This window comes from Phyllopteryx taeniolatus, chromosome 11, assembly GCF_024500385.1.
Source record: "Phyllopteryx taeniolatus isolate TA_2022b chromosome 11, UOR_Ptae_1.2, whole genome shotgun sequence".
Lineage (NCBI taxonomy): Eukaryota > Metazoa > Chordata > Actinopteri > Syngnathiformes > Syngnathidae > Phyllopteryx > Phyllopteryx taeniolatus.
In genome coordinates, this window is record NC_084512.1 from 20,633,064 (window position 1) to 20,658,727 (window position 25,664).

Below are 25,664 nucleotides of genomic sequence, written 5' to 3' on the forward strand. Positions count from 1 at the left end.
CTCCACTCGCCTCCTCCTCCTCCTCCATCACTCCTCCTCCTCCTCCTCTTTCTCCTCTTCCATCCCTCACTTGATGCTATCCCAGTGGCGGAGGAGAGCCTGCACGACAGAGGAGACGGTAAGAAAAGATGCTTTACAACTTGTTCGGGGGATGTTTTGCATGCGTGCATGTTGAATCGCTCATTGAAAGTCGCACTGAGAGAGAGAACGCCGCCGGGTGTTAAACATCAAGTCGCACGCCCGCCGTCACCTTGTCAACCGTCCTCTCCGCCTCAATGGAAAGACAACTACCACCATGCAACTTAATCCCTCCCTACATACAAATAACAGAAAGGCAGATGGTCCTGGAAGCGAATACGATGTGTGAATGGATACCACACGGCTCTCCAACCTGTCCCTTTGGCTTCCTTCTGAGCAACAAACCAAGTGACTAAGAAGAAGAGGAATAAACAGCATGGAGTTATGGAAAAGGAGGGGAGAAATATATATTTAAATCTAAACAGCTAGCGGGGCCATCAAAAGTGGTGAGCTGCAGTGTTTTAAGTGGACGCCGTGTGTATTTATAGAGGCCGCTGGTTAAGTTCACTAAGCTCCCTCTCTTCCACTCGCTCTCTCATTTTTGCCTTATGAAAATTCATCTGCCAAGCAGCCAAATGTATATTTCATCAGTGGGTGCACGAGCACACACACACACACACACACACACACACAAAATCAGTATGAAAGTCAATCAGCTTGTCCTTAAAACGTCAACCGACTTGACTGTTTTTTTTCTGATTCCCACCATCTCCCCCCTAACTTTCCTTCCCCTCTAATTACTCCAGAAACCAACAACATCCCTCCAGTTCCTTTCCTTTCTCCATGCAAGAGTAATGAGCCACCGCTGCCTCTTTTTGTGCGACTTTGTAGCTCGGGTTTGGAATCCTAGAGCGTCCCGCAAGACTCAGATGTGTGTGTGTGTGTGTGTGTCTGTGTGTGTGCTTCTGCAGCCACCTTCGTGGTTCTTCCCGCCGCGATTGTCATCTGATCTGCGGGGGCACAGCGCTAACATCTTGTTAGAGAAAAAGGCGCTCGTGTCGTTTTGCGGAGACGCCGTTGTTTTAAACAAACGTGGGCCTCTCCGGGGACACAAAAAGTACACGCAGACCTGTAATCATCTAGTCTGTAAGCGAAATACACTGAGGATCTTTGCACCTGCACAGCACAGAAATAGATCTATAGAGCAGAACAGAAATGGGTTTTAGAGTCATACACCGATGCCGCAAGACCCACACGAGTTTGAAAAACTCATTCACACAAGCGCAAAATTCTAAGAGGCTTTTGTGTTCCACCCTGGAAGGATACACCGGAGTCATAGGGTATGCACATGACAACAATCCATCCATCCATTTCCGATTGTGCTGGGTTTGTGTGTGAGCTGGAACCTATCCCAGTTGAATTTTGGCGAGAGAAGCGGGGCACGCTCTGGACAAGTTACTTAATTGCAGGGCACATATACAGTAGACAAACATTCACACAAGCATTCACACTCACATTAAAACCTATGGACAATTTAGTCTTCAATGAAAAAATGAACAATGAAGTGTGTGTTTTTGGAATGTGGGAGGGAGCTGGAGTAGAGTACGCAGGGAAAACCCACGCAAGCACGAGGAGAACATGTAAACTCCACACAGGGAAAAGATTTTTCGAGCCCTAAACCTCAATTTGTGTACTGCACACAAAGGGGTTCCTCCTTTCCCTTTTGTCTTCAACAGGTTTTTCTCTACTTGGTCAGTGGTAGACTTGAGTCTTCCAACCTTCGAGCCCCAGTTAAGTTTTCACCACCATATTGGTCTACCAAATATCTCGATTCTCAAGCCTCGGTATTCTGTTGGCCAAGTGTTTTGAGGATTGACCGTCTCTCCATCAGCATGAAAAAATGACCACTTCAACTCCACAGGGCGGCACGGTGAGCGACTGGTTAGAGCATCTGCCTCACAGTTCTGTGGACCGGGGTTCAATCCCCGGCCCTGCCTGTGTGGAGTTTGCATGTTCTCCCTGTGCTTACGTGGGTTTTTTCCGGCAAATCCGGTTTCCTGCCACTTCCCAAAAAGATCCCTGGTAGATTAATTGGCAACTCTAAATTGCCCGTAGGTGTGAATGTGAGTGTGAATGGTTGTTTGTTTGTTTGTATGTGCCCAGCCATTGGCTGGCAACCAGTTCAGGGTTTACCCCGCCTGCTGCCCGATGATAGCTGGGAATAACGTGTGCCACTGAGTTTATGCTTAATAAACAATTAATTTTCCCGTGTGTGTTAATTGGGGACTAACACACAACAAATCGGAGCGAGGCGCTGATGTTTTATACAACCCCAATTCCAATGAAGTTAAATAAATTAATAAATAAAACAATACAATGATTTGCAAATCATGTTCAACCTATATTTAATTGAATACACTACAAAGACAAGATATTTAATGTTCAAACTGATTAACTTTATTGTTTTTAGAAAATAATAATTAATAATTTTATGGCTGCAACACGTTCAAAAAAAGCTGGAACAGGTGGCAAAAAGGACTGAGAAAGTTGAGGAATGCTCATCAAACACCTGTTTGGAACATCCCACAGGTGAACAGGCTAATTGGGAACAGGTGGGTGCCATGATTGGGTATAAAAGGAGCTTCCCTGAATTGCTCAGTCATTCACAAGCAAAGATGGGGCGAGGTTCACCTCTTTGTGAACAAGTGCGTGAAAAAATAGTCGAACAGTTTAAGGACAATGTTCCCCAACGTACAATTGTAAGGAATTTAGGGATTTCATCATCTACGGTCCATAATATCATCAAAAGGTTCAGAGAATCTGGAAAAATCACTGCATGTAAGCGGCAAGGCCAAAAACCAACATTGAATGCCCGTGACCTTCGATCCCTCAGGCGGCACTGCATCAAAAACCGACATCAATGTGTAAAGGATATCATCACATGGGCTCAGCTCAGTAACACTTCAGAAAACCAATGTCAGTAAATACAGTTCGGCGCTACATCCTTAAATGCAACTTGAAACTCTACTATGCAAAGAAAAAGCGATTTATCAAAAACACCCAGAAACGCCGCCGGCTTCTCTGGACTCGAGCTCATCTAAGATAGACTGATGCGAAATAGAAAAGTGTTCTCTGGTCCGACGAGTCCACATTTCAAATTGTTTTTGGAAATTGTGGACGTCGTGTCCTCCGGGCCAAAGAGGAAAAGAACCATCCGGACTGTTATTGATGCAAAGTTCAAAATCCAGCATCTGTGAAGGTATGGGGCTGTGTTAGTGCCAATGGCACGGGTAACTTACACATCTGTGAAGGCACCATTAATGCTGAAAAGTACATACAGGTTTGGAGAAACATATGCTGCCATCCAAGCAACGTCTTTTTCATGGACGCCCCTGCTTATTTCAGCAAGACAATGCCAACCCACATTCTGCACGTGTTACAACAGCGTGGCTTCGTAGTAAAAGAGTGCGGGTATTAGACTGGCCCCTGACCTGTCTCAAGCGTAAAATACGACAACGGAGACCCAGGACTGTTGAACAGCTGAAGCTGTACATCAAGCAAGAATGGGAAAGAATTCACCTACAAAGCTTCAACAATTAGTCTCCTCAGTTCCCAAACGTTTATTGAATGTTGTTAAAAGAAAAGGTGATGTAACACAGTGGTAAACATGAACCTGTCCAAGCTTTTTTGGAATGTGTTGCAGCCATAAAATTCTAAGTTAATGATTATTTGCTAAAAACAATAAAGTTTATCAGTTTGAACATTAAATATCTTGTCTTTGTAGTGTAGTCAATTTAATATATGTTGAACATGATTTGCAAATCATTGTATTCTGTTTTTATTTATGTTTAACAGAACGTCCCAACTTCATTGGAATTGGGGTTGTATGACATGGACACCGTCGAGCGAGCTGTTTAGCGTGTTAGCTCACTGGCACGTTAGCTCGCGGGCTGGCCAACGTGATAAACAGTTAATTTTCCCATGTGTGTTAACAACTCGGAGGGAGGCAGTGATGTTTTAAACGATGTCGCCGCAGTAGAGTAAAATGTTTAGCTCCTTTCTTCTCTAGCTCATTAGCTCGTGGGCTAGTGGACATAAACGATTAACTCGCCCTTAAGTGTCTCTGTTGTGTGCTACGCACTGCACATGGAGCAATGTCCGCAAGGTGTTCCACGAGCCCACTAGCACCTAAAGACACAGCTGTTCAACTCGCCGTCGGGTTACTGTGTGAGCACCACCACACCACAACAATGACAACCTATCGAGTCTGGAAAACTACCATGTCCATTTTATTTATTTATTATTATTATATTATTTTATTTAGTAATAATCATGACAGGCCTAACCTAATCCATTGAAAAATCACTTTTTAAAGTACTATACAGTATGTACAAGTGACAAGTGACTAAGTGGTCTAAACCAAACCCAGACTGATTGATTAACAGGCGTGTCCCAAGGTTTTTGTCCATTTAGTGTAGCTTTAAAGCATGTGACATTGTAAACCGCACTTGACACCTATGTGGTGCACACACATACGGACTTGTACACGCACACACAAACATCCAATGATAGACTAAGTGCTGATGTCATGTGATGGATGACCTTTCCTTTTGTGTTTCCAGAACCAAGGGGCAATCACAGACGCAGTGGCTGAGCAAAGTGAAGAAACGGGAAAGATGGCACTGGCATCGCTATTCCAGTGTCTCGGCACATTTCTGGTTATGTTCTGGAGCGTGTCGTGGTGCCCGGTCCATTCGGCCTCTGCACCTGAGAACGAGGTGACCGTCCGGCCCAACGCGTGGTTATCGGAAGGGAAAATCACCACCATGACGCTCCCTAAAGGACGCACTCGCAGGTAGAGCAACGAGAATTATTGCATTGTCTTGTTACTACCATCCATGTCTCAATCCAACTTTTGTCCACAGGCTGTACTTCACACTGAGGAAGGCCGCGGCCATGTCGGTTACTGTCAGCCCGTGTGACTCCCCCATCGAGTGGAGCCTGTCTGCTCGCACCCTGAAGGACAAACCACTCAAGAGTCAGCAGTGTGAGTGGACCATCTGACCTCCAACCTTAAAGCAACATGCATCCATCCATCCATTTTCTATACAGCTTATATTCATTAGGGTAGTGGGTGAGTTGGCGCTTATCTCAGTTGTCACCTTAAAATAACAGTTTTAAAATCATGTTAACAGTACTTTGGTTTGTCATAAGGAAAATACTTTCTTTTGTTGCCCTGGTGACCCTGGATCACCTACTATATATTTTTTTGTTAGCATTAGCATTGATATTAACGGCACTCTTTATTGTTTGCCAGGACAGCTCTTGTGTTGTGCATTGTTGCTAAGGGTACTGTTACGAGTTGGGTGCTGGGGTCTGGCTTCTCTAATATTGGTGGACCAGCCAAGACACGTATTGTGTTGTGTTAGCATTGGCGCTGCTAAGGGTACTGCTTCGAGTTACGTATGTTTTGGTGCACACTAAAATTACCAGACAATATTCATGTCATAGACAAGTTATGTTATAATGTGGATTAACTTTATCAACATAAATGGATGTTCAGCACTGTCGGTTTATATGATGGCTTAAAGTCAGTGGAATTTCACAGCTGGAGGGGGAGACTGGAAGCAAAAACCCTATTGTTATTGACTTCCGGTACAAAGATGTCTCAATATGAGATCCTGAGAGTACCCTGGATCTAATCACCATGTCTCAACAATGGATAATTGACCGTTTCTGCTATAAGTTGAAGAACTTCTATCCCAGGCTCCTAACGCACATTCACAAGTCAGCCGAACAAGATTCTCCACATGGTAAAATAACAAAAATGACATCATAAAATAACACATGAATCATTCAGATTCTGTTGGCAGGTCCCCCATTGCCAGTGTAAATTATTCACTTTGATTCTGTAAGGTTTGTAGAGAGATTTCTCGGGGGTTTTTCCCCCATTTATCAGGGACATAATTCAACTGAGGTTTGCGCACTTTGAAATGAATTGACATTTTTTTTTAGCGTTTGTTCAATTATTTGCTGTTGTGTTTCCTCTTTATAAAAACTGGATTTATATTCAATATTCATCCGATATCTGTCTGTAAATATAGGTCAGAAACAACGAGAAAGATTTTGGTATTTTTTCCAACTCCATCATAGTTTGATGAAACCAAGCAACCAGTAAATGTGTCAATACACTGAAATGGTGTTTTCCAAACCTCTCAGTGGTTGTGCGTTGCACAAAAATAGGCTAGTTTAACTTGTAAGTTAGTTTTTGGTATCTGTTTGAATATGTAAACATGATGGAATATGCAACACAAATTGTTTTTCTGAAATGTCTACCATCCATCATTTTGCTCTTTATGTGGCGCTCAGTGAAACAGTTTTTCAATCTTAGCTATATTTTTCTTCATTCATTGGGAGAAATCATATGGTTCAACATGTATGTGACATCCTTTCTTCATACTACCCCAAGGATCAAGAATTATAGGACACTTTACACACCCCATGTTTTCTGTCTCACAAAAACTAACCAATTTTTAGGAGTGGCCTTTTCTCATTCATAGAGCCTGTGCACCAAGCCCCATACACTGGCGAGTACAGATTTTGTTACTTATGGCGGAAGCACTTCATACCCTATACTGTGTGTACGTGGTGAATGGACACATCACCAAATGTGTTATATTATGTGTTAATGTTTAAACAAGTTTCCATAATATTATCTCGTTAAGTAACAAAAATGACCATATTTGTCTACTAAATTTAATTCATGTGCTACTCTATATTGAATACCATTCTTTTTTCCCAAAGGGAGTTCCAAAAAGAGCATGCCCGAGATGTGGTGGAGGGGTCCTGGGACTGAGGAGAAAATACACACTTTTTCTGGCAGTGCAGTGGACAACTACAGCGGTCCGGCATACCCCCGTGCATCCATCTACATCCTGAGGCTGCACTCAAAGCAACAAAGCAGCAGAGCTACAGTGTACCTCCACCAAGGTCCGGGGCCCTCGGGTGCCTTCCCAGTGATTCCGGCTGACCCCAGAGTACACACGTTGGGTGTGGGGTTGACGAGCGTCACTCTCAGTTGGGCTCCCAGCGCCTCGCTGGCCAGTCCCGCTCAAGACAAATATGACTATTGTGTCCTGGTCAACTCTGAACGCAACTTTCACAGTCTTTGCGCGGCCCAAGAGAATGCCAGGGAGGAGAGGGATAAAACCCGAGAGAAGACAGAGAAGAAGAGGAGGGTGACAGCATGGCCCATCCTAAAGGAGTGGTGGTGGGAGCAGTGGGAAGTGGACTTGGAGAAACAGAGTCCAACTTCCGATGGAGATCTCCAGTGTGTCTGCGAGGGAACTGAGAGCGTCTGCACTGTGTCCGAGCTCTTACCCGACACACAGTACTACTTTGACATCTTCGTGAGGGACCGACTGAATGGGACCAGCATGGCCTACGAGGGGACCGCTGCCTGGACCCACGGCGAGGCCGGGCCGTCCATCACCACGTTAAGGGAGGGTGAGCTGAGGTGGGTCACCTTCCACGACGGAGGCCCCAGATCAGAGAAGTTCTTCAGCTTCCATCCCCACGGCTCACAGCAGAACGGCCTCCTCACCGCACAGAACTGTGGTGGAGGCAGCAAAGTCCAGATCACCGTCTCGAGTAAAGGTCGTGTTCTGACCACCGAGGCTGTGGGGAAGGACATGGTGCAGATTTGGCTCCACGGAAGCCAGGTCTATCTCATCCACTTGGAGAGGGAAGGAACCGCTATGAGCAAGAGCTCCACCACTGCCTTACCTGAGGTTCTGAAGACTTCGGTCAAAATGCAGACCTCGTCCGCCTACCACCGAAAGGGCGTCCCATCCCGTCCGTCTACCTTGCAAGTGAAATCCTTCAACCGCTTACGTGGGTGCGACAGCGTCACCCTAGCTTGGATGGGTACAGAGGAAAGGAGCCTCTACTGTGTCTACCGGCGAAAGCTGGGGAGCCAACATGGCGAGGACGCCCTCGATGCATCCTGCCTGGGACCGGAATCCCGCTCAGATACCGAAAGGGTTCTCTGCAAGTATTTCCAGGAGCTGAACCCGAGGCGGGCCGTCACCACGGCTGTGATTGGGAGCCTAGAGGCCGGGACCACTTATGTGTTTGATGTCTATTTAATGAGACGCTGGGGGATCCCTGTCAAGTATGCCAGCAAGATAGTCAAGACCAGGAAGGAGTGTTGAGATGCCGCCCCCTGCAGGAGGGTTGTGGACTAAACTGTAAAGACTGACCATGAGAATGAAGCCATTTGACTGTCATTGGAAATAAGGAAGTATTTATTACCTTCTGGAGGAGCAATGGTTTGACTGGCCGCTTGTCTTCTTTTGAGGATGCGAAAGGAATCCGCACACCAGCAAACATTCATAATAATCATATTCAGTACTTACAAAAGAATGCTCACATCTCTTCTCATCGTCCATCATGATAATGACGTGGGAGGGGTCCAAGTGCTCGTTTTGTGCGTGAGTACAAAGGACAGATGAGGTTTGCGTTTTCAGAATACACACGCACAAACAACAGAGACCGTGTGCCAAACGTGCAACAGAAACAGATGGGGCAATAATTGGATGACATCTGAGAGATGCGTGTGGGGGGCCGGGGGAGCAGCAGGGGACTGGGGGGATTTGTACTGTATATTTCCGGTGCTGCGTATTGTATAGGCGCAGTTGGAGTGCAATCTACAGATGCTAAGTTCAAAGTCAAAAATATGTATCTTTGTGTTGTGTTTTTCGCATGAAGCAGTGAAGAAAAAAAAAGAAAAAAATTGTGACTATAGCCTCATTGTCTTTGATGTATTCTTGTGCTGCTTCAAATGCACCAATAAATACTGGGGTACCTCTACGTGCTTGACTATAAATCACAAGAGAACTTTTCACCATAACAACTCATACCTCCAAGCGACAAAAGCCTGAGCGGTCTCCAAAGCACCACTAAAAAAATAATTTGACATAGCCAGACTGATTGACAAGAAAATGGCTTGAATGATGACTTTAGTCTTCTGTACTGCTTTAGCGTGAATGTGCAAAGTGTCAGCCAAAAACGAGGTAAGAACTGTACCTCATATAACATCTTCTTTCTTACAGTTCTTCCAATGGAGACACAATGCCAACTGTAATTTACATTTCAACAGGTAAATTTATTCACAAATAGACGTGGTGGACATTCAGACCTCGGTAACATGATTATTGAGGGACTGACTCATTACTTCACTGTTCTGTTGCTTACAGTATTGGCACTGTAGTGCTGTTTTGACGGTGAAATCGATTGAATGCATTCGCACTGCCCAAACTCGCGCCAAGGTTAGCTAACAGGCTGGGCATGATATTTTGCTAAATTATTATAAGAAAGGAAATTTTTTAAAATAATACAAAATCTTTTGGGGTATATCTGGGGCTGAAACTCCAAACAAAAGTTTTTGTAATTGTAGCACAGTGGTAGTCAACCACTTGCTACCACCCAAAAGTATCCTGATGCATTTTGTTTACAAACATTATGGAATGGTCTATTAGAATTAGATTTGATGGAATTAATTTGAAACCTATGCTAAGACAGTGTATTATTAAGACATATATAATAATTGCTTTTGCTATTAGCAATACCCAGATACCATGGAACTATGGCCCCAAGTGGCTGTGAGCAGGATAGAAAACGTCGCATTACTGTGCGATGCCAGGTAAGTACCATGATCTTTCAAGCAATATCATGACATACAGTTGCAGCCTCATTAGTTTTCTGTCTATGATCTCACTTCACTAGTATTGGGGCGGCTGTGGCTCAGTAGGTAGAGCAGGTCGTCCAGTGACCGATGGGTCACTGGTTTGAATCCCTGCTTTGACTGTCTGCGTGTCGAAGCGTCCTTGAGCAAGACACTGAACCCTAATTTGCCTGGAAGCGCCCTGCATGGCGGCAGTCGCCCATTTGTGTATGAATGTGAGGCTTTGTAAAGCGCTTTGGGCAGTGTGATGGTCGAGATAAAGCGCTATATAAGTGCAGTCCGTTGACCATTTAGTATGTTTTGACGGAAAAGGCCCAGTAACTTGGAATCAATAAGTTTTTGTGATGGTGAAAAATAATAAGGAGCCACACATTATGTTTTGTTTGAATCCACTGTGAAATTAACAACCTGCTGAGGGTAAATAGCTGGTCCACTATTCCACAGCCAGGACCAAAACCACACTGCTTCTCATGAATCTGAGATTGACTGCCCGACCAACCCTCCTCTCTAGCACCCCCAACAAGATCTTACCAGGGTGGCTGAGGACTGTGATACCCTTGTAGTTGGAATACACCCTTTGCTCGCTGCCACGGAAAGTAACCAAAAACAGTGAATAAGGAGCCTCACGATGCAAACAAACTCACACTCATGGTGGTGAATGCATAGCGACGAATAAAGGAGACATTTGTGTGGACTGGACTTTTGTGGAGATTTGTTTTTGCTGGAAAAGATACATTATGCTCAGGAGTTTCTGCAGCACGAATGCAACACATGTAATCCACCATCGCAGTCTTAACGTACGGTCACGTGATAACTGGCGCAACCGTGTTATTGTTTCAGGAAAACGTGTATGTGTTGTACACACGGAAACGGGAGGGTAGTGTTTTGAGATTTATGCACTCTGGGAGCTGTTTTTTTAAAAATTATCAGATTCGGCTTCCCAAAACGTCGGCTCCGTGTGGATGAAATCCAGAAACAATAAAAAAATAAATAATAATAAATAAATACTTTTCAGATACACTGAAATGTATCCATGCGGACGGGGCCTCATTCATACTCACAATGAGTGAAAAACCCAACACACTGCCTGTAGGCTACTGAAGTCAGGCTAATATACCACTTTGATTCTATTTTATAAAAACGACATGCTATGTTTAGTAATTGTTTTTAATATTATTAGTAATATGGCGGCGCCATGGTGGACGACTGGTTAGAGATTTCTGAGGACCGGGGTTCAATACCCCGACCCCGCCTGTGTGGAGTTTGCATGTTCTCCCCGTGCCTGCGTGGGTTTTCTCCGGGCACTCCGGTTTCCTCCCACATCCCAAAAATAAGACTCTAAATTGCCCATAGGTGTGAATGTGAGTGTGAATGGTTGTTTGTTTGTATGCGCCCTGCGATTAGCTGGCGACCAGTTCAGGGTGTACCCCACCTCCTGCCCGATGATAGCTGGGATAGGCTCCAACACTCCCACGACCCTTGTGAGGATAAGCGGCTCAGAAAATGGATGGTGGATAGTAATATGGCATGCCTGCTTTGCCTTGTGTTATTTTCATTTTGGAGAATGAATAAATTATATCTATAACATAAACATCCCAGCAGATATACATTGGTTACAAAAACATAATTAGTACCGGTTATCTAAGAGTAATAAAAGCGATATATGACATTTATAAATATTAAGAAACGAAAATTTAGCTATTATGACGTTTTCAGTTTATCTCACAACAATCTGTCACAACAGGGTTTGTCGCGGCCATGTTACGTCATGCGTCACTCTAACCAATAGTATAATACGTTTGAGTATGACGTCAGCGCGTTCATGCATATACGGACGTGTGTGACAGTACAGCGCGCCAAAACTCACAAGCAACATCAAAATAAAAAGGTCGGGCAAAGCGAGGCGAAGCGAAGCGGCGGCAGGATGGGGTTGCTCGATCGGTGCCAGGAGCTGTTTAATACGGCGAGCCTATACGAGGTGCTGGGCATCAACAAGGAGGCGAACGAAGCGGAGATTCGCAGGAGCTACTACAAAGTGTCGCTAAAGGTCCACCCGGACCGGGCCCCCGACGACCCGCTAGCCACTGAGAAGTTCCAGGTGAACCCCGACTAGCTTTTAGCTGCAGTCAGCTACTTGTAACCACAAGAATGCTGTTTTGCTATTGCGTATGTCCTCCAATTGAATTTCCAGTTGAACGGAACACAGAGACGTGACTATCGAAGGCAGTGTTTCTCAGCCGTACATATTTTACATTGTGAACATCTCACGGCGCACCACTAAACTTGTCACAAAACTTACTGTATAATGAATCCTCTTGTCACTCGTTTACTTTACTCTGTGTAAAAGCTGGGTATGTTTAGTTAAATAAAGCTATACTGTGAGGTGGATGAATTATCTCGGCAAAGGAGAAGTGTTCATTTACACAGACATATTTGTGAACTACATTTGAAAGTGAGGGGCCTTTTTTGTCCACAGAAATAGTCTTAGATCTTTGACTTCAGCTCGTAATAAAAATTCAGGGCACAAACAAGATTTGCATTTATATTTTTGTTCAGTATTTTCTGTTGTATGCATGGCAAAAGGCAGATATAGAGATTAATTGTATCTTGCTATCGAGGAAGAGCATTTAATTGTTTTGCCTGTCACTATAAATCACTGGCATAGATAGATTAACAGATACATTACTTTTTGGAAATAAATAATACTTTTAGGACCAATTAAGTGACACGACACACTAATACAGTATACATGTCCAAGCACATTGGTTCAGAGTCATTGCTCTAGGGCAACTTTACAGTTAATTTTCAAGGTTTTGCATCGTTTTGATACATTTTTAATCATTTGGCTAGATAATGCAATTTTCAACAAAATTTATACTCACTTGACACCTTATTTTGCCACAAACAAAAAAGTCGGCCTTTGCAGTGATGATAGTGTTTAGTTCTGGTTGACAGTCACAGATAGTAATTTAATAATACACTAGATGTAGTTTTGTGGTTGCACTGAGATCCATTTTGCTCCTTTTGTAGAACCTATTAGTAACAGCTCTCAGCATAATGGATCATAGCTCTTCTAAACTTCAAAAGACTCAGAGTAATACAAAATGTGAAATTGTGAGTGTCAGAACTGCACAGTACCTGAATTGTGTGCACAGCATTACTACACCCCTTTTAGAATGCATTATAATACAACCAAAACAATTACTGGAACTGATGGGTTGAAGAGGTCACTTAAAATGATTCTCACCATTTTTAAAAATGTCCTCTCCCGCAGGTGTTGGGCAAGTTGTATGCAGTGCTGAGCGACAAGGAACAGCGGGCTGTCTACGACGAGCAGGGCGTGGTGGACGAAGAGTCAGATGTTTTGAGTCAAGATCGCTGCTGGGAAGATTATTGGAGGCTGCTCTTCCCAAAGGTGGGTATTGAACTTCATAATGGTAGATTGGCTGTTAGGCTGTTAAAGAGAGGGTCGTTAATATGCACAGTAAAAATCTTGTCTGTATGTCCTCTAGATTACTGTGCAGGACATCCTTGATTTTGAGAAACAATACAAGGGCTCCGATGAGGAGAGGAAGGACTTACTCCAGCTGTACACGCAGCACCAGGGAGACATGGATGCCATCCTGGCCTCGGCGCTGTGTAGTTCCCAAGACGACGAGCCCAGGCTTGGCGACATCATTCGGGCCGCCATCAAGAGCGGGGATGTGGAAGAATTCCCTGCCTTTGCGCAGGAGAGCGACAAGAAAAAGAGGGCTCGCAGGAAGAGGGTGAGTGCCGCACCCCCCACCGGCATGTTTACGTACAACCGTTAGTGCTAGCACTACCTTGCCAGGCTTCATAACGTTTTGTTGCCTGCATGCGAGCCATATCGTATTAATTAAAAGTATGTGAACATACCTCAAGCAATCCTTGAATGAAAGTCCTCTCCTGAGCACCAGTGACCACCACCACACGTTTTGCCCCATTTGTTCTTATAATACATGTGGCGCGATCCATTGCTGTTGTTGTCGCCATGGTAACGAGTGTATCCGGTCGCGTTTGAGTTGACAAGATAAAGCCCAATATTCGGAAAAGACGGGACGCGGTGATATCGGAATATATATATTTTATTACATTAGTCTGACATAGTGCAATCGTGAAGGACCAAATTTGTCTTGTAGTCTGATCCCGGCATTATGTGTTGTCTGTCCCACACCGCCATGTTTTTTTTTTTTAATAACTTTATTGGCGGTCAGATATTTACAGTACTACGTACGTCAAAAGACTCGCGACAAGGCTAAAAATAAACTAGCTTTTGGATTCAAATATACTGTACAAGATGGCGACGCAGAGTAAATGTGTTTTGCGGAGCCGATCAATAACCGGCGAATTATGACATTAAAGCCAACGGCATAAAATGCTAATAATCGGCCAATACCGATCAAACCGATCAGATTGGTGGAAAGTCTAATCCTAAATGTGATTTCTACTCCAGGCGGATAGAGAGCGACAAGAAGCAGAAGAAATGCAGAAAGAGATGGGGTTTGGCCAGGAGGACGACAGCCTCATGATGATGATCAAAGTAGGAAACGCTTTTACCGTACACATCTGCTTTGCTTGATTTTCTCTTAACTTTCATTCGTTCTTATTCTGCAGCAAAGACACGCGTCAAGGGAACAGAACTTTAATAGCTTCTTGTCTGGTTTGGAGGCCAAGTACTCCAAAAAAGGTGGAAAATCCTCAAAGAGGGGAAAGAAGTGAGGAAAGGAGCCTTACTCCTCCAAGTTATGGACATTTTTCCCAACAGATCACGTTTGAGCTACTATGGAATCCCATTAGTTAAGCCCCGTTATTTTCAATGTTTGAATATTTTAATGTTCCTGTAATAAAATGTAACTTGATTTTATGTTGTTAATGTCACGATTGGGCAATAAAGTTACTATTCTTGCACATCATTTGCATTAGTGTAATTGTTTTGCACACTTATTGCTTAACAGGGTACACATACTAATAATCTGGGCAGATTTTGAGCATTTTTCCCCGCTTCAAAACAGACAGCTAAGGCTTGATTGTCAGCTGTCTCTGAAAGATTATCCTGAGCGATTATCCTTTAGTGCGGGATGTGTTAAAAGTGATGTTTCTTCCGCAATCCGCTCGAAGAATACTCAGGGCTGACAAATGCAGCACTAATACATTGTAATTCTGTCTCACAGAGTGTGTTGTTGCCCTCTTAGAGGAGAGAAGTTCTTACATTCAAATAAGCACGCGTACACCAGATCCAAGTGTTCTTCTTTTGGCAGCTTCAGAAGCTGATTTGAAATACAAAAATAAACCTCTAACAAAGCTATATACTGTAATAATAATATGAAACATTTCTGTAAAACAACAACTGCTGTGTATTTACGCAGTATAAAGAAGAATGGCTAAAGTGCGTGGAGACATTTGGAAGCCACCAGCTACAGTCCCGGTCTGCTGGGTCTGGAAGAGATGCCCCCCCGGCTGTGAGACCGAGGTGGGACGGACACAGGCACCAGTGGCGCTACAAGACAGGAAATTCTACAATTATATCAGGGTTTTAAACTACTTTTGTGTGGTATATTTTTTATGAGTGGCTGACATTTATGTGTACAGTATATTTGTGTAAATATGTCATGCAATTCAACTGTCAGGTGCTGAAAGAGGTCTAAAAACCCTACAAGTACGGTAACTGAACTGTGAAAGCATTTTTTCTTTTTTTTTTCTTTTCCTCTGGTTCCTAACCTGGGAGCGTCGTCTGAAAGTCTGGCTCTTCATCCTCATTCCTGATTGGCCAGCGGCCTAGGGGGTGGTGGGAAAACGACTCCAAGAAAGACGAGCTGCCGATGCCGAGGCTCACGCCGGTCACACCGATCCCGAGGGAGTCTTGCGGAAGCAGGGAGAAAATGTTGCAAATGTCCTGGATGTTTATTACCTCCTCCAAGGAAGTGATGTTTTCTTCCTTAGTATGTTTGGCAGGATTATGCATAGAGCATAATAAGAGACTAGGTACATCTTGGACAGGCCGCAGTCAATTAGAGGGTACATGTACACTGGATAGCAAAAGTCCACACACCCCTGTTCAGACACCAGGTTTTTGTGATTTAAAAAAATTATGCCACGACAATTTCAAAATACTTTCCACCATTCATAAGACCTATAACTTGTACAACTCAAAAAGGTTTGAGTGAAGGTAAGTAAAAATAAGTGAATGCACACCCTCTCGTAATGGGGATGTGGCTGTGTTCAGAAATAACCAATCACATTCAAAATCATGAAATTGGAGTCAGCACACACATGCCACCATTGACTCACGCAATTTTGCTGCAAAAAACGAACAGATGTACAAAAACTGGGACAAAGTTTTGATGGAAAAATAATCGAAAACCCAATTATACAAAAAAAGGCCGTATGAAAACCAAGGTTTCATTGTACAATGAATGAAATGCAGAGGCAATTGTGCATACGTAATATGATGAAGTGATTATACACGGCCCATGCGTAACTATGATGTGGTCCGCGATGAAAATGAGTTTGACATCCCTGATTCAAACTATGAGGATGTAAAATGTTGTTCTTATCTAAATTAGGAATCATTTGCATTTCTGGAGATGTGAATTTGTATTTTTCCATCAGTGGGTCTCTTATTCCTGCTGTACTGTAAACCAATTCTTCTTAGTGTAAACAAAGTTAAGTGTCACACCTGTGGCTACCGAGGCTCTTCCAGGCCTCGCCTGTCCAATGTTGTCCAGCACAGTGAAGGAGCGCCGGTAAGGAGTGTCCGACTAAGGAGGAAACATCAGCGCTCAAACCACACCGCACATGGAAAGAATCATGTCCACAGAGGCAATGACTTACTCTGTAAGTGTGTGTGGTGCTGGGCCGGGAGAAGACGTCCACTGGGTAAAGGCGATCCCTCGGAATGGAACTAACAACCTCATCATTTAGGGCACTGTGGGCTCGGCTGGACAAGCCTTTCTGGCGCTGGTGGGAAGGAATGTAACAGAATTCTTCCATAGTTTCTCTCAAGTCATAAAATAATAATGGAGTTGATAGTCTGAAGAGTCAAGTGTGAAGTTGTGTTACCTGAGCAGCTTTGGACTGCTGTCCCAACGGGGACGACTCTGTGTCTCCAGCGCCAATGGGCGGCAGGAGCGTGTTCCTGCTCAGTGCAAACAATGGAGACAACAGGCAGTCGCTGGCCGTGGGTCTTTGGAGGAATACACACACTTTAATATGAGACAACAGAATGCAAATGTGGCATACAACCATTCACAATCACATTCAACCCTACGGACAATTTAGAGTCTTCAATTAATCTAACATGCATGTTTTTGGATTGTGGGGGGTAGCCGGAATACCCAAAGAAAGTCGACAAACTACACAGGAAGCCCTGAGCTGAGATTCAAACCCGGGAACTCTTGACTGTGTATCAGACATACTAACAACTACTACTCCGTGCTGCCCCAAATAAGATCCTATGCAAAAATTCTGCCCTTAAAAAGAAAATAATGGACAGTTCTTATGTCAGCGAGGTGTCAATTTAACAATACTTTTATTATTGTGGGTGTTGTTTGCAGTGATGTAAAACTGCACTGCATCAAAGCTGTTGCTAATATTTTGCAACCTTTTCATGTGTCTAAATAAGGTAACCATAATCAGATAGACAGTGTTGAGTGCCAAGCAATATTGAGCGTGATTTTTTTCTTCAGGAAGGGAGATTTTTGCAATGTACTTAATGTAGCAACAACAAAACAAGACTGTTTTGTGAGGTTTCTGATGGCAGGCAGCATGGTGAAGGAGTCACTTATACATCTGCCTTACAGTTGAGAAGTTCAGGGTTTGAATCTGGGCTTATGTCTTCCTGTCTGGAGTTTCCATGTTCGCCCATGCTTGTGTGGGGTTTAGATGTTAGTTTGTAAATTTGACACAATGTTAAGAGTTTCTATATTTGACACAAGATGGTAGGAATAAATTGAGTTCATGTGAAAGTTCCATCACCTCCCTCCTGTTACTTTACACTGCAGCGCCACAAGGCGCAAATTAAGAGACTGTTAAAAAAAAGTCCCTGCTCTGTACAACTTGAGCGAGAGAATCCAAGCTACGTATGCGAGTGAGCCAACTCACAGCCGTGTAACCCGGATGACCTCCTCCATAGATCTGGCCGCGCTGGACTGACTCAGGCTGGGAACGAGCGGCTGGAGTGTGCGGGGTGCCAGGTTTCTGCGGCGGGCCGACTGGGGCGGGCGGGTCAATGATGACGAGCTTTGCTCCAGGTTTCGGCGGGGACGGGAGTTACCGGCAGGTGCCGTGCCCGAGGCCGGCATCAGGGGGCCGCGCTCCTCTGGATCCCTACAGAGTAAATGAAAAAAAGGATGAGTGCTAAATGAGAATGTTCTAGAAGTGTATAGTAATCCCCTGCCTATTCTTTTTTTTTTTTTTTTTTTAACCTTATCCACTGAAAAATTCCCCTATTCAGGGGTTTTGTGCTCTGCTACAACACTCTTAAGATGCCACCAAAGCAGAGTCTAAATAAGAACTGGTCTCAAGGAAGTACAGCAATACACTGACTTATGAGTGCCTCAATTTAAGACTTAGCAGCCGTAGCTTGGTTGATTTGTTTGTTCTGTCGAAAGAGTTTGACAAAAAGGAGGACAGTCGCAAGAAGCTGCTGTAGGCCACAACTCACGCCCAGACACTCACACACAGACTAACCGGCCCACTTCTGAAAACACTCACTAAGCCATACCCCTAAAATGCACACATCCAACACATCAACATTACCGCAACTTATTTCTAAGGGTAATATTGGAAGAGTAGTTTTAAATGAGTAGAAATATATTTACAGTTTAAACTATGAATATAGGCACTTATAAACATTTTTAGTGGGGGCATCAATTACTCGCACTTTTTCGCTATAGTGGAAGGGCTCGGTTGCTATGACGTTTACTGTAATTCGCACTGAGTTCTGTCCAGCGCGGCCAGGTTCCTCTGTTGCAGCGGGATGCTGTGTATCATGATGAGGTCGTTCAGGTTGTGCTGGGTGCCTCCAATCGAGACCCTTCCGGCCTTTTGAGAGAGGCAAAAACAAGTGATAAAGATTATAGAAGACTACTTTGTCCAGTGCCTCTAAGGTTAGTTGTTGTAATGTCAATAATCCAGCCAGCATCTTCTCAGTTAATTATCGTGCAGCAGGCCCCCCAAATCTGCAAGGCCACCAACAAAACAACTTTCACAAGACTTTGAAACAAAACAAGCATTCTCTGGAAACACGTGAAGACGGTAAGATGCAGTTAATTCATAAACTGCTTTTTGGTTAATGGACAGGCACAAGCACATTCAATCTAGAACTAAAAGACGAGGAGCCAGAATGGCAGCATGTCGCCATCCTGCCTCTGAGCAAGGGAGTTTACATACACTGGGTGGCCTTTTCTGCTTTTGGGGTTTCCGGCGGGACTTGTGCTTTGAGCCCCTCGACTTCTTTAAGTGAGCGGCCACAGTGAGAGTCACCGGACAGTCGTGAAGAAGGTAACGGTATAACAAAGGGAGGAAAAGAACAGATGTAGACATACGACAAGGTCGGAGGAGGTGAAAAAGGGAAGAGAAGGAAACAGGAGTGAAAATAAATCAAGGACGCCAGGCTCTTACATGATTCTATACACTAATCAGGACTGATGAGTTGAACTTATCTGTACGACTAACCCATCTGTAAACATTACATTTTCAATTCATACATGTTATTCAAGAGAAATGTGAAAAAAAAACACAGGGCTAGAAATTACTCAGAAAACCTTGTGCGAATGCTGAGAGTGGCACCAAAATTACAAAGAATGAAACTAGGGCTGCAACTAACAATTATTTTAATAATTGATTACTCCTTCGAATATTTTTTCCATTAATCGGATAAACAAAACAGTTTTTGATTTCCATAACATAAATTGATTATGACTCAGTTACTGGTTTGGTCCATCGCATGTCAGAAATAGGCAAAAATGTTGATCATTGTTTTCCAAAGTAAAAGCAGATGTTTGCAAATGTCTTATCGTGATTAAAGAAGCTAGATAGATAGATAGAAGATTTGGACAATTTTAAGTTAAAGAATATCTCTAAACAATTAATCGATCATAGAAATAGCTGTTGATTAATTTGATAATCAATTACTCTATTACACCTCTAATTTTGTTTTCTAACTGATTTTGAATATTAAGGATGGCGCTTCCCTGCGTACTAAAAAATATACATAAAAAAATTTATTTAAATAATTGTCAGCATTCACACACACACACACACACACACACACACACACACGCGCGCGTACAGATTTTTGATGCATAATATCTTGTCTGTCAGCTTTCACACTGTGATTTAACTGCTAAATGTGGGCCAAAGAAATTCATTGCCGCAGTCACTAACCTGGAGGGGCAAACCAGGGGCGGGTGGAGGCGGGGGCATAGCATGGCTTTGGCCAAGTTTGGGCAACACACTTGGAAGTGTGGAGAACAATGTCAAGGAATTCTGCAGCACTGGACTCAAGTTACCAGAAGGCTTTTCATGACCTGTCAATCACAAGTTCAACCAACCTCAATTATTTGTGCGAATAAAGTGAAACATAGAGTGGGGGTGGGCATACCAGAGGTGCGATGTTCCCATTGGCGGTGGACCAGATAGCTCATGCAGCCCACTAGCTGCCGCCACACGTCGTCGAACAAATGATCGAGTACAGCCTGACGGCGAGACCTGTAGGGCGAGACGGGAGGCATGCAGTGACGCCTCGGGCACGGCTCGGGGCAGGTCCTCTCCTTTTCGTCCTCCCTGTGCGAGGCAGATGTGTTCACATCGTAATGCTGCATTTGCCTTTAAAAAACGAGCGCGCAACCACCAACTCACAGACTGATGCTGTCAAAGGCCAGGTACTCCTCCATGTAGCCCTCCACCTCGATCACCCTTGGCCTGGAGTCTCTTGAGGTGGCTAAAGCCCCGTTTAACTCTGCTGAGTTGGACTTGAGCAGCGCCGCGCTGCGGCCTAGCACGTTCAACCTTCAACGTAGACAAATTGAACAATTTTCCCCACAATTTAAAAGAGTTCACAGGAGTTCTAGTAACCTGTCTTGTGTCAAAATACCCCAAGGATCAAGAAGTACAGCAGAGTTTACACCCTTTTTTTGTCTTGCTGAAATGAGCCTATTTTTAAGGGGGAAGCCTTGTCTCATGCAAGTGAGCAAATGTTACCCCACCTGGCGAATGGCGACTACCAGATAGGGCATTGCGACTATGCAAGCAGCTTCTTCTTGGGGAAGTGAAGCCCAGAGTGTGCGTGAAAAAAAAAACACGAGCGCCTGTAAAAAGACAAAATGCATTTTCACTACTCGCGAATTCACGTATTTGATGTTTAAGGGAGGACCTGTCTACAGAAAAACTCAACTATTGCTGTTTTTGTGTTTAGGCCGATCTCATGTCTAGTATAAAAATAAAGCTTTACCACTACCTTGTAGCATTATGGTGTCAAGGAACTGCTGAAGTGAGTTGAGCAGCTTTGCCATCATCTTGTGGAATCTATAGAGTACATTAAACCTTTCTGGCGCGGGCATCAATCACGTGCAAATTTGGGCTATTTGGCTAGCCACATCACTGTAAACACTGTAAAAGCATTTACACTCATGGAAGCAGCTCGTCTTACACTTGTCGATTAGTGCATGTGGCGCATGAAGCAGGCTTTTCGCCTGCAATACAATTATCGTCCACACCGTGTTGACAACTTCCCCGAGCAATCAAGAATGTGACGCTTATCAGAAACTGTGGTTGTTTGTTAACATGATGGTGTTAAAGTTTTTTTAATTTTTTTATGTAAACATGATGAACTATGATTGCACAAATCAGCAAAATTCAGAATGACACTCAAGATTTACAATACTTAATTTCACACTTGAAGGGTGGGAAAGCACTCCAGAGACCCAACGACTTGTATATGACCATGTAAATAGAAAATAGTCCATAATATGTTCCCAGTTTGATATGAGCACAAATAAGACTGTGGTGATGTACCTTTGCCACCATTGAGTGAGTGTCAAAGCAAAGAGAAAACTCACTCCATATTGTTGTCATCTTTCTGACTTGACTTTCCGATGATCTGCTGGGACGTTGATGGGCTTCTACTGTAGCTGCTGCCGACCGTTCCTGAGGTCGTGTACCACTGGAAGCCCTCATCACTTGGACACACCAACTGAGTGCCCAGAATCCTGAGTCACACAGACACATCAGAATAGAAACTAAAACAGCCAAACGTGTCTTTTAATCGAAAGGATCAAGCGCTATTTTCCATGTGGGTGACAAACCGAAGATGAGGGAAGCGCGTGGCCCACTGCTGGCACTCCTCCTGCATCCCCGGGAGTATCCCTCCCCCGCTGCCTTTACCCTCGTACAGCTCCTTGTCGATCTCCTCAAACATTTGCTGCACTTGGCGTGACGCCGCCTTGTCAAACTCCTGCGGGTTAAGATAAGCAATGGAAGCAAGGCAGTTATTAAATCCACCAAGAGGATATTGGTTGTTTGTTAGATGGCAACTTCCATCTTCTGTCAGTAGTTTTTTTTTTTTTTTTTTTTTTTTTTTAAATGGGTAGCCATTGCATAAAAAAATACTAAAAAATAATAATATTGGGTGTATAATAGTTGGGAGGAGACAATAGCCACATTGATGCCATTATATTAAAAAATAATAATAATCATCATTCCAAAACTTCCCCCTTTTTATGGGTGGTAATAAATGAATTTACAAAAAGAAGAATCCTCATACTAATGACATCATGAATTTTATTTCAAAATTCCAAAAATGTCTCTTCTACTGTATCGTAGGCAAATAAATAAATACAATACCTAGATAATAATGGGTTAACGTTAAGAAAAATCTGATATTTTGGTTTTTGGAAGAATGTTCATGTCGATGAGTTGATGAAACTTATTTAAAAATGACCAAAGTCACCACCTTATGTAGTGGGCAAATAAAACAAAATAACTCAATAATAATGGTTGAATTGTAAAAAATTTTAATTATATATTTTGGGAACAGTGACATCATGAAATATCTTTTGAAAATTACAAAAATCCTGATCTTATAACTACAGTGGGTGGAAACAATTAAATCCAAACATTGAGACCTTCATACAGTAATTTGAATAATATGATTTTTACAAATACATATATGTCTTATCCTATGTGCATTTTATTTAAAGGGTGCTGTAAAGGATGTCCATTTTGGGAAATAGCCACACATAATCAAAATGATTTTTAAAAAAAATTAAATGAAAATGTCTATAGTATCTCAGTCAAAAGTTAAAATAGCCAGGATCAGAAGTTGTAATTATCATAACAAATTTGCCTGGTTTACATGGAGCCTTGTATCGTAATTAGAATCGGGTGAGAAGCTCAATCTGAACAAAAGTGCTCCATATAAACTAAATAGATGACTGACCTCCATCTTGATAAATCAAGCGATGTTAACATAGAGCCTCACACATTTGTAATACGTTTGTTCCGATTAAATGTAGTATAAATGTAAACACCAGATCGAAATAGATCACATCACATGAAAACAGTTGCCCGGAGATCTGCAATCGGAATGAGAAAAAAGGTTTGCATGTAAACCCAGGTATAGCTGAGTTGCCTCATTCCATTTTAATTTGAATGTAGACAGTGCCACATGGATCCGAACAGAGAAATACAAGATAAAGTTGAAATGGGATGCAGTAAAATTCTTCCCACCGAGTTTTGTTTCTTAGAAGCAGCAGGAGGAAGTCGAAATTAAAAAACTTTCGAATCCTTGAAAAAAAATTTATGGGACCAGTTGTGCCTACAAACAATACTCAGCGGGTGCAGGCCTTGTGAAAACATACAAGCAGGAGGAAAAAACAAAGGAGTTTACATTCTATACAGCCTGTGATTGTCAATCAAATCTCTAATTAAAATTACACAATGTGTATCTGTTGATGTTTTTTTTTTTTTCAGTGACTAAATTCATGATATCACATTGTGTACTGAGGAGCGGCGTCTTACATCGTAGCCCCAGGAGAGGACAGAGCTCCTCTCTGTGGACACGGCGGTGCCTGTGGAGCTGTGGATGCCTGACCACGACCGGCTGGAGTCCACGGAGATGACCGTGGGGCAGTCGGAGGGGCTGGAAGCGCCAGATATCTCCGAACTACATATAGATATAAATAAAAAGATAAAGGATTAGTTTTACAATTATTGTGGTCTGTGTTTTGGGATTGATCACATATTCAAAGGCAGGGTTTCCAAGTGGATACAAAGGGTAAATGTCAAAGTACAGTAATAGCATATTCTAAGAAGCTGTCTTGATGAGTTATTCTTTTAGCAGCACATCTGAAGGAGGCAACACAATATCAATTAATCTAAGGAGTGGATCTTGTTTCGCATTTCAAGGTCTCGCTCTTGACTTGTTCGATTGGCTGTAGAGGGAGTGATGCTGCCTCGCCTGTTGCGGATGGAGACAACCTCTTCCACGTCATCGAGGGGGCACTGAGGGGTTTGGTGGTCTGCCTCCTCGGGGAGTGGGTGGTGGTCGAGACTGCTGCGAGACAGGCCACGGCTGCACACAACAACACATCCATTAAGTACCGTGTACCATAACTCCATCCGTTTTCTATAACGGTTGTCCTCGTTAGGGCGGCAGGTGAGCTGCAGCCCATCTGAGCTAACTTTGGGCAAGACAAGAGCGGCACACCCCGGACTGGTCACCAGCCAATTGCAGGGCACATAATCGACAAACAGACATTCACAGTCAAATTCACACCTACGGGAAATGTAGTCTTCAGTGAACTTAACGCAGTAATAAAGCCATAATTGCAGTAAATATTTGGATGAAAAACTTCTAGGCTAGGAAGCGAACCCAATCAAATGAAAACCAGTAAGTACAGTGGTAACTGACCGTGTCTTCTTGCGACGTATTCTTACGGGCGCCAAACTGTATCACCAATCTACTAGTTAAAACAGTAATGTCACGAATACAGTAAAGATGTGTAAAAAAAACAAACACTTTTAGCCCATAAACATAAAATAATCATATGAAAAACAGCAGTAGGGCCGTTTTAAGTGTGGTGATAACTGAGCGTGCTTTTTTTTGTGTCACGTGACGAGGCTGCGCAAACTAGTTTATTGCGCGCCGTTCGTAACCTAGAAACGTCGTAAAACGAGGTTCCTATCCAATGTAAAGAGACGTAATACAAGGCTTGCATCCACAATATGCCCTATTAAATATATTTATTCACTATGTAAATTGATTTCGATAGAAATGTATTATTTTAGCAATAACATTAATATTATGGTTGTAGTGTGTTGATGCTGAGACAGTCTCATATTGTTAAGAACCAAAATAATGTATCGTACTTACATTTCAAGCTTGTGCGATACAGGTCTCCTGTTGTACCGTGAGATCATTCTCCTTCCCTCTGTGTCTAAAGGCTCAAGGCCTCGCCTCGGCTTCTCGTCTCCGCATCTTGAACCCGCAGGGAACAGTTTAGGCGGAATAATAATGACATTTCCAAAGATGCTAACCGGACTTACGAACGCGTAAGCTAACTTTAGGCTAGTAGCTGCGCTTTATAGCTGAGCCAAAATGGCACAAGCAGCGTCAAAAACTCAATTCCTGTCATTGCTGCTTTTAACAGTATATTTGACGTTCACCTTTTTCACCGGTTTACATAGCAAACGGGTGCCTGTCACGCTATCTTTCGTTCCGTGAACGCCTATGCTACTAGCGTTAGCACCGCCAACAACACGGCTGTCATGGTTACACTGGCAGGGTAAACGCGTTTGACTGCAACTCCCAGAATTCCTTGTAACAATAAGGATGCGTCTCTTAAATATTTCCGTCTTCCCGTTGGTACATTTGTACCGT

At 43.3% G+C, this 25,664-nt stretch overlaps 3 protein-coding genes across 9 annotated transcripts; 2 read left to right on the forward strand and 1 right to left on the reverse strand.

The window, feature by feature from the left end:
- Positions 1–8,656, forward strand: ndnfl (neuron-derived neurotrophic factor, like). The gene is made up of 4 exons (XM_061790986.1): positions 1–118; positions 4,641–4,873; positions 4,944–5,065; positions 6,823–8,656. The coding sequence occupies exons 1-4, from the start codon at positions 74–76 to the stop codon at positions 8,229–8,231; spliced, it is 1,809 nt and encodes a 602-aa protein (XP_061646970.1). The 5' UTR covers positions 1–73; the 3' UTR covers positions 8,232–8,656.
- A 2,931-nt stretch (positions 8,657–11,587) lies between these two features.
- dnajc9 (DnaJ (Hsp40) homolog, subfamily C, member 9) lies at positions 11,588–14,692 on the forward strand. Its single transcript, XM_061790066.1, has 5 exons — positions 11,588–11,861; positions 13,038–13,178; positions 13,276–13,530; positions 14,238–14,324; positions 14,399–14,692. Exons 1-5 carry the CDS (start codon positions 11,688–11,690, stop codon positions 14,501–14,503), a joined length of 762 nt encoding a protein of 253 aa, XP_061646050.1. The 5' UTR covers positions 11,588–11,687; the 3' UTR covers positions 14,504–14,692.
- An 83-nt stretch (positions 14,693–14,775) lies between these two features.
- On the reverse strand, positions 14,776–25,591 carry fam149b1 (family with sequence similarity 149 member B1). Of its 7 annotated transcripts, XM_061790057.1 has the most exons (17): positions 25,451–25,590; positions 25,158–25,262; positions 24,243–24,356; positions 23,804–23,948; positions 22,090–22,238; positions 21,844–21,993; positions 20,645–20,794; positions 20,388–20,569; positions 20,171–20,313; positions 19,175–19,237; positions 18,708–18,826; positions 17,885–18,109; positions 16,844–16,967; positions 16,616–16,741; positions 16,461–16,542; positions 15,503–15,643; positions 14,776–15,281 (listed from the first exon to the last, which is right to left on the reverse strand). In XM_061790057.1, the coding sequence occupies exons 2-17, from the start codon at positions 25,202–25,204 to the stop codon at positions 15,199–15,201; spliced, it is 2,043 nt and encodes a 680-aa protein (XP_061646041.1). In that variant the 5' UTR covers positions 25,205–25,262; positions 25,451–25,590; the 3' UTR covers positions 14,776–15,198. The 7 variants fall into 7 exon arrangements, 6 of the variants coding, with proteins under 6 accessions (XP_061646041.1, XP_061646040.1, XP_061646042.1 ...); XM_061790056.1 differs by having other exon boundaries at positions 25,158–25,591; XM_061790058.1 differs by having other exon boundaries at positions 18,720–18,826; positions 25,158–25,590.
- Positions 25,592–25,664: the final 73 nt, after the last annotated feature.